The sequence below is a fragment of the Loxodonta africana genome, chromosome 24, assembly GCF_030014295.1.
Source record: "Loxodonta africana isolate mLoxAfr1 chromosome 24, mLoxAfr1.hap2, whole genome shotgun sequence".
NCBI classification, from domain to species: Eukaryota; Metazoa; Chordata; class Mammalia; order Proboscidea; family Elephantidae; genus Loxodonta; species Loxodonta africana.
In genome coordinates this window covers 7,662,963-7,674,754 of record NC_087365.1, presented here as the reverse complement: position 1 = coordinate 7,674,754, position 11,792 = coordinate 7,662,963, and the positions used below count along the sequence as shown (strand labels likewise).

General features: G+C 44.0%; 2 protein-coding genes across 2 annotated transcripts in view; one reads left to right on the top strand and one right to left on the bottom strand.

Moving 5' to 3' along the window:
* Positions 1–12: 12 nt before the first annotated feature.
* On the bottom strand, positions 13–7,950 carry LOC135228635 (uncharacterized; the record flags this gene model as incomplete). Its single annotated transcript, XM_064276463.1, has 3 exons — positions 7,896–7,950; positions 7,688–7,830; positions 13–558 (listed from the first exon to the last, which is right to left on the bottom strand). Coding segments are annotated over exons 1-3 (744 nt in total), but the record flags the coding sequence as incomplete, so codon positions are not given.
* CFAP61 (cilia and flagella associated protein 61) overlaps positions 6,902–11,792 on the top strand; it is a 405,193-nt gene continuing 400,302 nt past the window's right edge. Inside the window, exon 1 of the mRNA XM_064276462.1 lies at positions 6,902–8,721. Within this exon, the coding sequence (XP_064132532.1) occupies positions 8,579–8,721 (143 nt within the window). The 5' untranslated portion in view covers positions 6,902–8,578. The remainder of the gene's footprint in view (positions 8,722–11,792) is intronic.

Sequence of the window (11,792 nt, the reverse complement as noted above, 5' to 3'; positions counted from 1 at the left end):
CGCGCGCGCCGTGACGCAGGAAGCGCCGTTTCCGTGGTAACGGGATGCGCGTCCGTCCCGGAGCTGGCGGAGGAGCGCGCGCCCTGGGGCTGCTGATGAGGTGGGTAGCGCCGTCCTGACAGGAAGGGACGCGGAGACTGGGCCTAGGGCGTCCGAGGCGCATCCCCATGTCGGACTTCGGAACTGAGATGACAGTGGCAGCGCCGGTGGATTTTGCCAGGCGCCATCGGCTAGCTCCGATTTGGAAGGTCTCAAGGACGGGGAAAGAGAGGCCGGCTGAAAACTACCACTCCCAGCATGCCAAGTGGCGACGTGCCGTGTTCCTGGGCGGCCCAGCGCCGCTTTACATTCTGGGTGTTGTAGTCTCTGAGGTTCATTCCCTGTTCGTTTCTGGACAGTTGTGCCCAAGATGAGAGCCTTGGTGGCACAGTGGTTAGGAGCTTGGCAGCTGATCAAACGGTCACCAGTTTGAATCCAGCAGCCGCTCCTGGGAAACCCTATGGGCAGTTCTACTCTGCCCTGTAGGGTCGCTGTGCGTTGGAATCGACTCGACGGCAACTGTTTGGTTTTGATTTGGAACCCAAATAATTAACTCTAATGCTTAGAAGTTAAAATAATGGAAGACATTTTAAAGCCAGATATTAAAAAAAAAAAAAAAAAAAGGAATGAAAACCAATTAGCAAAGTGACTAGCAAACCATCCAGCCTCGTGGTCATATAAACCAATGTTTAAATTCTCTGCGAGTGTGCCTCTTAAATCATTTTAGCCTCAAGGTCTTCGACTGTAAGACAAGTATAACAATACCTATTTCACAGGATTAAAAAGAAAACCTGTGTAAAGTGCTTAATAATGCTATCTGGTATTATTATTGACCTGCCTTCAACAACAGAAAAATTAATTCTGTGCAAGCCAAACGGTTAAGAAAATTTTGACAGTTGCAAGTTTCTTTCGGTGTTTTCCAAAATATGTATTTATATATTTATGTAAGTAGTAATTTCAAGCATGTCCTACCTATGCAGATACTGCTTTCAAAAAAATGTTTTATGCAGATTTCTTAAATTACAGTTATTATTAACTAACATCAAAATATTTGCCACAGCTTTGTACCACTTACTTATATTACTTAAACATTTTTAAGTTAAAAAACATCAAAATATTTGCCACAGCTTTGTACCACTTACTTATATTACTTAAACATTTTTAAGTTAAAAAACATCAAAATATTTGCCACAGCTTTGTACCACTTACTTATATTACTTAAATATTTTTAAGTTATCTCACATTAAAAAGTTAGAGATTTTATGTCACTATCATAATTTTTTTTATCATAAAAGAAGTCACCTAACAAAATAAAGAAATAGCTATTAAAATAAAAACATGTTTAATGACTTCCCTTCAATTTGTAACTATGCATAGTTGATCTAACAAAGTTAATCACCCCTAATGGCACTGGCACAGTGGTTTAGAGCTGAGCTGCTAACCAAAAGGCTGGCAGTTGGAATCCACCAGCCCCTTCTTAGAAACCCTATGGGGCAGTTCTGCTATGTCCTATAGGGTGGCTATGAGTTGGAATCTACTCAATAGCAATGGGTTTGTTTTTTTGGTTTTAGCCTCCTCTCAGAGATACAAACGCCTTAAAATGCTTTACTTCCTAATCACCATTCTTTCCTCTCACATGTTTTTATTGTCTGCTTATTTAGTACAACCTGGTTTTTAAGCAAAATTATCATTATTATTACTTTTCTTTTTGCCATCAGTGCTTATTTAGCTATACCTGCATGTTATCTTTTTTCTCTCAGCAGTGCATCTTGTATTCCACTCGTTTCTGATTTTAATTTTATTCTTTCTGGAATACATCTTTTACTAGTTCTCTTAACTGGGTTCTTTGAATGGTAACCTCTCTCAAGGTTTTTTTGTATGAAAGTGTCTTTATATCACCTTCATTTTTTAAAACAAGAGTATTTTTTTAAGCAGTTAATCATTAATTGGGCAAAACATAATGAAACTATTTCTCTTGTGGTGCCTGTTTAACTTCTAACATTTTCGTAGGTCGTCAATATTTTCACAGGTGTCTTATTTCTTCCTCATTTTTTTTAAATAATATTTTATTGCGTTTTCAGTGGGAGTTTACATAGCAAATTAGGTTCTCATTTAACGGTTTCTATACTAGCTACATTAGTTCATTAGTTATATTTTTCACAATGTGTCAACATTCTTATTAATTTCGTTTCCAGTAATCTGGTTTCCCTGCCCCCTAACCTCTTCATCTTTGTTTAGAGTGATATTGTTGACCATTTGGTCTCATAGATGACTTTTTAAAGGCACCACTATGCCACCAGGGTTTCCTTTTATTTTATGAGCCACTCTGTTTTCCCTCAGGGGATGGTTTCATTTCAAGGCTTAAAGAGTTTCTTAGGGTGCCAGTCTTGGGAATCCTCTAGTCTCAACCAGTCCAGTAAGTTGGGACTTTTTAAAAATTTGGTCTCTGTTCCACATTTTTCTCCTGTTCTCTAAGAATCCGTCCATTTGGGCCCTGATAAGAATGATTGGTAGTGGTAACTGGGCACCATGTAATTCTTCTGGTCTCAGGGTAGATGAGACCATGGTTCATGTAGATTGTTAGTCCTGTAGATTAATTTCTTCTTTGAGTCTTTGGTTTCCTTCTTTCTCTTTTGCTCTGGATGAGTAGAGACCAATAGTTGTATCTTACATGGCCACTCACAAGCTTTTTTTTTAAATTTTATTTTGCTTTAAGTGAAAGTTTACAAGTCAAGTCAGCCTCTCATACAAAATTTTATATACACCTTGCTATATACTCCTAGTTGCTCTCCCACTAATGAGACGGCACACTCCTTCCCTCCACTCTCTATTTTTGTGTCCATTTGGTCAGCTTCTGACCCCCTCTGTCCTCCCATCTCCCCTCCAGATGGGAGCTGCCCTCATAGTCTCATGTGTCTACTTGATCCAAGAAGCTCGCTCTTCACCAGTATCATTTTCTATCCCATAGTCCAGTCCAATCCCTGTCTGAAGAGTTGGCTTTGGCAATGGTTCCTGTCTTAGGCTAGAGAAAGCCTGGGGACCGTGACCTCCGGAGTCCTTCTAGTCTCAGTCAAACCATTAAGTCTGGTCTTTTTACGAGAATTTGAAGTCTGCATCCCACTGCTCTCCTGCTTCCTCAGGGGTTTTCTGTTGTGTTCCTTGCCAGGGCAGTCATCGATTGTACGCAGGCACCATCTAGTTCTGGTCTCAGGCTGATGTAGTCTCTGGTTTATGTGGCCTTTTCTGTCTCTTGGGCTGGTAATTACCTTGTGTCCGTGGTGTTCTTCATTCTCCTTTGCTCCAGGTGGGTTGAGACCAATTGATGCATCTTAGATGGCTGGTTGCTAGCATTTAAGACCCCAGGTGCCACTCTCCAAAGTGGAATGCAGTATGTTTTCTTAATAGATTTTGTTATGCCAATTGACTTAGATGTCCCCTGGAGCCATGGTCCCCAAACCCCCACCCTATGCTGGACTTCGAAGCGTTCAATTTATTCAGGAAATTTCTTTGCTTTTAGTTTAGTCCAGTTGTGCTGATCTAACCTGTATTGTGTGTTGTCTTTCCCTTCACCTAAAGTAGTTCTTATCTACTATCTAATTAATGAATACCCCTCTCCTACCCTCCCTCCTCTTGTAACCATCAACCAATATTTTCATCTATGCTTAAACTATTTTTTAAGTTCTTGTAATGGTGGTCTTATACGATATTTGTCCTTTTGGAATTGACTAATATCCCTCAGCATAATGCCTTCCAAATTCCTCCATGTTATGAAATGTTTCACAGATTCATTGTTGTTCTTTATCGATGCTTAGTATTCCATTGTGTGAATATACCATAATTTATCTATCCATCGATGGACACCTTGGCTGCATCCATCTTTTTGCTATTGTAAACAGTGCAGCAGTGAACATGAGTGTGCATTTATTTGTTTGTGTGATGGCTACCTGAATGTCTTCTTTAGTGAAGTGCCTGTTCATATCCTTTGCACATTTTTTCATTGAGTTATTTGTCTTTTTGCAGTTGAGTTTTTGTAGTAACATGTAGATTTTAGAGATCAGCTGCTGATCAGAAATGTTATAGCTAAAAACTTTTTCCCAATCTGTGGGTAATATTTTTACTCTTTTGGTAAAGTCTTTGGATGAGCATAAATGTTTGACTTTTAGGAGCTTCCAGTTATCTAATTTCTCTTCTAGTTTTCATACAGTTCTGGTAATGTTTTGTATACTGTTTGTGCCATGTGTTAGGGCTCCTGACATTGTCTCTGTTTTTTCTTCCATGATCTTTATCATTTTAGATTTCATATTTAGGTCCTTGATCCATTTTGAGTTGGTTTTTGTGCGTGGTGTGATATATGGGTCTTGTTTAATTTTTTTTCAGCTGGATATCCAGTTATGCCAGCACCATTTATTAAACAGACTGTCTTTTCCCCATTTAACTGACTTTGGGCCTTTGTCAAATATCAGCTGCTCATATGTGGACAGATTTACGTCTCTTTTGCTTTCTTGCAGTTGTGTCTTATAGTTTTCTTTGTACAGGTCTTTTACATCCTTGGTTAGATTTATTCCTAAGTATTTTATCTTCTTAGGGGCCATTGTTAATGGTATTGATTTGGTGATTTCCTCTTAGTTGCTCTCTTTTTTGGTATAGAGAAATCCAACTGATTCATGTATGTTTATCTTGTATCCTGATACTCTGACAAACTCTTCTATTAGTTTCAGTAGTTTTCTTGTGTAGATTCTTTAGGTTTTTCTGTGTATAAGATCATGTCATCTGCAAACAGAGATACTTTTACTTCTTTTTTGACAATTTGGAGGCCTTTATTTCTTTATCTAGCCTAATAGCTCTGGCTAGGACCTCCAGCACAGTGTTGAATAAGAGTGGTGATAAAGGGCATCCTTGTCTGAGAACCACATGATCTTATCAATTCATGCAGAAAAGGCATTCGACAAAGTCCAGCACCCATTAATATAAAAAACCTCAGCAAGACAGGAATAGGAGGGAAATTCCTCGACATAGTAAAGGGCAATTTATACAATGCCAACAACCAACATAATGCTAAATGGAGAGAGTCTGAAATCATTCCTCTTGAGAATAGGAACCAGATAAGGAGCTGGTTGGATGGGCACAGGAAACCCGGGTGGGAAGGGGGAGTGTGCTGTCACTGTATAGGGATTGCAACTAGTGTCACGGAACAATATGCGTATAAATTTTTGTATGAGAAATTAACTTGAGCTGTAAACTTTCACCTAAAGCACAATTAAAAACAAAAAAAAAAGGGATAATGGAAGTGATAATGGTGGCATAACGTGAGAAACGTAATCAACGTTATTGAGTTGTAAGTGTGGAAGTTGTGTTGGTGGATGTTTTGGTGTGTAGGTTTTCACGACAATGGAAAATGAGGGAAAAATGTAAACAGGATTGATATTAGCATTAGAATGTAAGATCAGCTCATATTGCAGCTGGGTTATGGAAAGCCACCTCAGAGAGGAAATGTATTGGGCCATCAAAACTTTACTGCAGCCCAACTTTAAGTGTACTCACCGACATTGTGTTTGTGAGAGTGTGTTTACCACAAAGCGGATCAGCTAGCCCTATGGTCAGAGAGAATAGAGACACCTGGCAAAGTGCGGAGGTGCCATCCAAGCATTGCCCATCTTCAGTTTCTTTGCCTTGGTTTCTCCACAGTGGGTGAGGGCACTCAGGCTCCAGAAGCTGCGTGGCTTCTCGATATGCAGTATTTTGAATCCTGAACAAGCGTGCTCAGCAATAGTAATTTTAATAAAGATGGCTGATCTGTACTGAGCACATACCTGTATGTCAGATACTCCCCAGTGTTTTGCACATACTAATTCACTGAGAACAACTCATTGGGTTATGTCCATTATTTGTTGTTGTTAGCTGCCGTGGAGTTGCCGTCCCATGGTGACCTCCTGCACAATGGCATACAATGCTGCCCCGTCCTGCGCCATCCCTATGATTGGTTGCAGATTGGAACGTTGTGGTCTGTAGGGTTTGCTTTGGCTGATTTTTGGAAGTAAATTGCCAGCCCTTTCTTCCTAGTTCATGTTAGTCTGGAAGCTCCACTGACAGCTGTTTGAACATCACAGCCACGTGCAAGCCTCTGCTGACAGGTTGTGGCTATGCATGAGGTGTGCTGGGCTGGGAATGGAACCGGGGTCTCCTGCGTGAAAGGCGAGAATTCTACCACTGAATCATCGATCCCTCATCCCTAATTTACAGATGAGGAAACTGAGGCATGGAGTAGTTTAGATAACTTGCCTGAGGTCATGCAGCTACTAAGCAGTGGAAGCTGGGTTTCCCACCCTGGTCCTCTGATTCTTCAACCTCGTGCCACTTCCCTCAAATCCACCTTCTGAAAGCTGGGCTTTCAATCTCGCTTGTCTACAAAGAGAGAACGTGATGGTGCCTTGACCACAGCGGGTGTGGAGGCTACATTCCACTTAAAGATATGTTTATTTATGTCTGCAGAATGTTAAAAAATTTTGAGCTTTATTTCAAGTTTTGGAGATTTTACATAAATACCAATATTTTCTTCCTTTGAGTAATGTGAAAAGCTACCATTCTGAGCCCCCATTTCCACACGGCAACAACTGGCTGATCCCCACAGTCGCCTCTAGACTCCAACGCTTTAGAACAGTGGCACGGGATGCCTTGGTGGGGGGTGGTTCTCTCCCACCACGACTCTATCAGAAGAGAGAACATCGGACTGTGCCTAGCCCACTTGACCATTTTTTCACTGCCTGGCCTACAGACACAGCTGGACTGCTCAGCTGTTAACTTTCCTCTGCACATTAATTAATTGGCATTTTGGACTCCTTTCTCAGTGTCTGTGAGCCTGAAGAGTTGGGCCCAACTTCAAGAACTGGGTTTGCTTTGCTAGTGCTGATGCAGTCCCTTCCTAAGCCTGCGGAGGTGAGGAAGGTGGGAATTTGCCAAGGTGAAGGCCACCTGTTGTCTTTCAGAGAACCCCCTCAGCATCACCTCGAAGGTCAAACCCTTAGCTTCTGAAGGTTTATGGTTAGGAGTGGTTGGCCTACAACTAGTCTGAACACCAGTGGATAGTGAGAACAGGGGGCCATTTATCCATAGAGCCAGCTGGTGGGTCATTTAAACAGCGGACGGGCAGGGGGCTGGGCTGAAAAGAGATGCACAAGGTTCTATTTCTGACCAAATGTGTGTGTCCTGAGGCAAGTCGGTTTACCTCGTGGGCCTAGGATTCCTCATCTGACATAAAAGGAGCTTGGTCTGGTGTTCTCCCGGGCCCTTGCAGTGTAAAGTTCTGTGATACTTTGGCAAAATGAAAATTATGCAAAGATATATTTCTAAATGACGGCAACGATAAGTAATGAAATACATAATGTTGTGTTTTGAGAAATCATGCATAATCCATAATTGCATTTATGTGAAGTTCAAAATTAGACAGAAATCATCTGTGTGACGGAGGTCAGAAAGCTAGTTATCTTTGGAGGGAGGTTGACTGGGAGGGGGTATGAGGCAGCCTTCTGGGTGCTGGAAATGTCCTGTATTGTTCCTAAAGCCAATACCATGGTTAAAAATTAAGTTTCCTGTTTTTGAGCTCATAGGTTAGTATATAACAAAATGTTTCTCAGAAGGGAGGGAAGGAGAGAGGGAGGAAGTAAAAAAAGGAAGGAAGAAAGAGGAGAGAGGAGGACAGCGGGAGGTTGCGGTTGCTTTGTGGCTTGTCAGAAGCATTTCCCAAAGTGTCTTTTTGGAACATTAGACCCTCCATTGTCTCTGTCAATACAGATTCTGCTTAGAAAGGGTGTGGGAAAGGCTGGGTTATACAAAGAAAGCAGGTTTATTTTTTATGGAACTTCTGCAAGACTTCAGTAGGATTGTGACTTCCCAGGAAGGCCTTGCGTGTAGCATTTCCTGCACTTATGTGGCTACAGAACTTTTTTGTCACAAAATGTCTCTCAGGACTGATGTCCTTCAGGGCTCCGGTTTAGGGAACTCTGTTTGAAATACAGGCAACAACTGTAAAATGTAACTCTTGATCACATGCAGTTGTGGCTGGTTAAATATGAGGACACTGAATCAATAAATAATTCCTTTCATTTTTTCCAGCCCTTTTGTTAGAATATTTTAAAGCAGCTTTGCTGGAAACAAATACAAAAACCAGAAACACCCGTTGCCGTCGAGTGGATTCTGACTCACAGTGACTCTATGGGACAGAGTAGAACTAACTGCTCCATAGGGTTTCCAAGGAGTGCCTGGTGGATTCCAGCTCCCGACCTTTTGGTTAGCTGATTTTCCTGAACAGGCCAGGTCTCAGAATTTTATTCTCCTGCAGAGAAGCACGTCAGCTGGTTTGCAGTGACCATCGTCACAACCTGTCCCCAGGGGAAGATGTGCTGCCCCTGCACCCCAAATGCCATCTTCACTCTGACCATATAGGAAGAGTTAAGGTCCAATTTTGTGAATGCTGTAACCTGGCTGGCTTGCCGTGTCAGATTATTAATGGACTCTTTTCTCTCTTTCTGGGGCAGGATAAAAAATGTCGGTACTCACTTCTCCAAGAGGGAAGACAGAAGTGGTTCATTGCCGAAGAACAGAATTGCAGGATGTTTATTGTATTAAGAACCTCACAAGAAAATTCACCCAGAAGCTATTTGGGAGGCTTAACATCATCTATCTTCTGTAAGTACACAGCTAAGTAAGCTCCAGAATATTTGTCAGGCTTCTCCCCCACGGGAGAGCTCCGACTCCTGCATCCTTGTGGGGCTTCCAGCCAGGACACGGGGCGCTCATGCACAGTGAAAACACAGGTAGCGAGAAAATCTGTCCTGATGAGCTCTCGGGACAGCCAGATCTCTAAATTCTGTGACAACGGGCAAATCAAAAGGGTTTCCCATGGGTTAGGATTCAGGCAAGCTTTGTCAAATCTCAATTGCATTGCTAACTAGTGGAGTCCCTTGGGGCAAGCTAGTGATTCTAGCTACCAGATTTGAGGATTTATTTTGTTTGCCTCTGTGCTCTGTAGACACCATCTCATTTAATCCTTCTGATTCCTTTCAGAGCTAGCCACTGTCATGTCAATTTTATAGATGTGAAAACCGAGGCCTTCCCAAGGTTAAACAGCTGGCAAGCGGCAGAGCCTGGCTTTGCACTTAACCACTGCATGGTGTGCTTCTAAACTTAAAATAGGCTAGGATTTTTGTTTTTTTTTTTTAAACTTTGTTCTCCTATACCTTCTCTGAACACCAGAATATAAATATTTTGTAATATGTTCCTTATTATTTTTATTAAAAAATTAAAAGCCCCTCATTTTGGATTTCGTAAAGTTTTATGTTGAATACAATTGTAATGTTTAAACTGAAACCAGCCTAAGACATTATAAGTGTGCAGTTTCTGTTTGCCACAGTGATGAGTGTGTCATGAATTAGCATAATTTTACTGGAGGGCAGTAGAGCAATGTGTATAAAATGCTTTTAAAATATTTATACCAATGAAATTATTTCAGTATTGGCGTTGTGGTAGATTACACACCTTAATCACTCCCTCTGGATGGAAACAACTGAAATGGTGACACACACACACATGCACCACACACACACGCACACAACTTAAGGACTGTGCAGAGAACATTATAAAATGAAATCAGGAAATCCAGGGGGTAAGCAGAAACCAACGTCAACTTTCTCTTTGAGGATTTTTGCCATGTTCTAGAAACCTCTTGCTTCTGTTTTGACAGCTTTGCAATAAATGTGAGCGGGCGCAGCAGCTACTGGCGTGTGAGCTGGGGAGTCTGTTCACTCTTCTTGCGGGGCTGATGGGGATGTAGGCAGTTTTTGGTGAGGTGATGAATCTGTCCAGCTGGTCACCTGGGCGTGGGTGTGGGGGGTATTCTCCCTGGTCGTTGGGTTTGGTGTTTTATGTGTGCTCTGCTGCTTGCTGCTTGCTGGTTGGTCGGGGTGCAGGGGCCTGGGTCCTTAGTCACTGAGTGTGTGGTGCAGAGACTCCTACCTACGGTCGTGGGTGGGTAGGGCGGCATGGGGGTTTTTGGAGCAGGAACATGTATCTGGCTGTAGTGGGGGTCAAGGCAGGGGGCTACCCGCTGCCCCAATGGAGGGTATGCCCTTGTCCTCTAGAGCACTTTCTCACCATGGTGTTATAATCCCACCCAAGTGATTGGGTGGGACTGTGTGAACAGGGTAATTGTGGCCAACCAAGGGGATTGGTCAGTTTTGCCATCCTGCTGGGCTTGAAATGAGCCACCCCAGAGGCAGGAAGGAGAAGATCCCCACCACTACCAAGGAAGAACAGCCAGGAATGGAGAGCGATGAGAAGCTCCTGGAACCAGGAGACTGAAAGAGAGAGAGAGAGAGAGCTCTTGAGAAGCGGCAGCAGAGAAACGATGGCATGGTGGGCTTCCCAGCCCACTAAGCGGGAAAGCTGAGTGCCTAGGGTGCCTCTGAGGACTTATTGGTCAGGGGCTAAAAGAGCTTTGTAACACTTGCCTAAGCAGAACAGAGGCCTAGGGCTGGGGGGTGGTGGGGCGGGGGTGGCGGGGGGGGGGTGTGCCTGTGAGCACAGCTGAAAAGAGGCAGTCCTGATGGACGAACTGTATCCTGAACGTTCCTGAACCTGAATTGTAACCTGTTACTTCCCTAACAAACGCCATAATCATCAGTATTGTCTGTGCGTTCTGTGTGGCCATCACAACGAATCATCAAACCCAGCAGAGAAGTAGAGGGTATGGTGGGAAGGAGGGCTGGTGTTAGGATTGGTAAAGATGGTGAAGAGAGGAGGCATGTTGGACCTCCTCCTCATAGGAATCAGCCTGGGGCTGTTGGTATTGATTCTCCTTCCCCTTCCCCGACCCCACCGTGAAGCTATAGCAGGTCAGACGCCACCCCCACACCATTTCGACAATTGCGTCGTTGCGGGGGGTAGTGCAGTCAGTGCTTGGGTGCCTGGTACAGGTGGCTGGAGGGATTGGGGGGTGCCACTGGTCTCAGGTCCCTGTCGTGGGTGGCTAGATGGGGTGGGTGGTATCACGGACGTTCAGGCCCCCGGTGTGGGTGGTTGAGGCCCCTTGTAGGGGGCAGGGTGGTGTCAGATGTCACAGACCTGCTGCTCCCACTTGGGTGCTGCAGGTGAAAATAGGCTTCAGCTGGGAACCCTGCCCGCTGTGTCCTAATGAGGGCCTGCCGTGCTGCGTCGGCCAGCAAGGCACTGGCGTGGGTGGCTGGAGGGGGTGGAGGTTGCTGCAGGCCTGTGGACCCCCTGTGCCTGTGGCTGGGTGAAGCGGCGGGTGCCTCCGGACTGGGGCCATGAGTTCCCCTCTTAGGGGACTTGTTGATGCCGAATGGTGTCAGAATAGGGAGGAGGATGGGTGAGGGGAAGGGACTGCTCCTCGGTCTGTGGAGCTCTGGTGGAGGTAGGGCTGTAGCACGTGAGGTGGGTTGCGAGCATGCACCTGACTTTTGCAGGTCTGCTATCACTCCTGTTTGGTTCTGGAGGTGCGTGCAGAGTCGTTCCTGCTCAGATGGGGTGGGTTTCAGCTTGGGATGCCGTTGCTTGCCTGAATATGTCCATGCTGTGCAGATTCAGCTAGCTGGGTGCTGGGATCTGTAATTCCCCATTTCCTCTGTATTTGAATTGTCTCTTCTTCTACCTGTCACTGAGTCTGATTCTTCAGCTTTGTCTTTGATGCTTAGGGTTCCTAGTTTGTCATACATATCTGGTTCACTTGTTTTTTCGGGTTT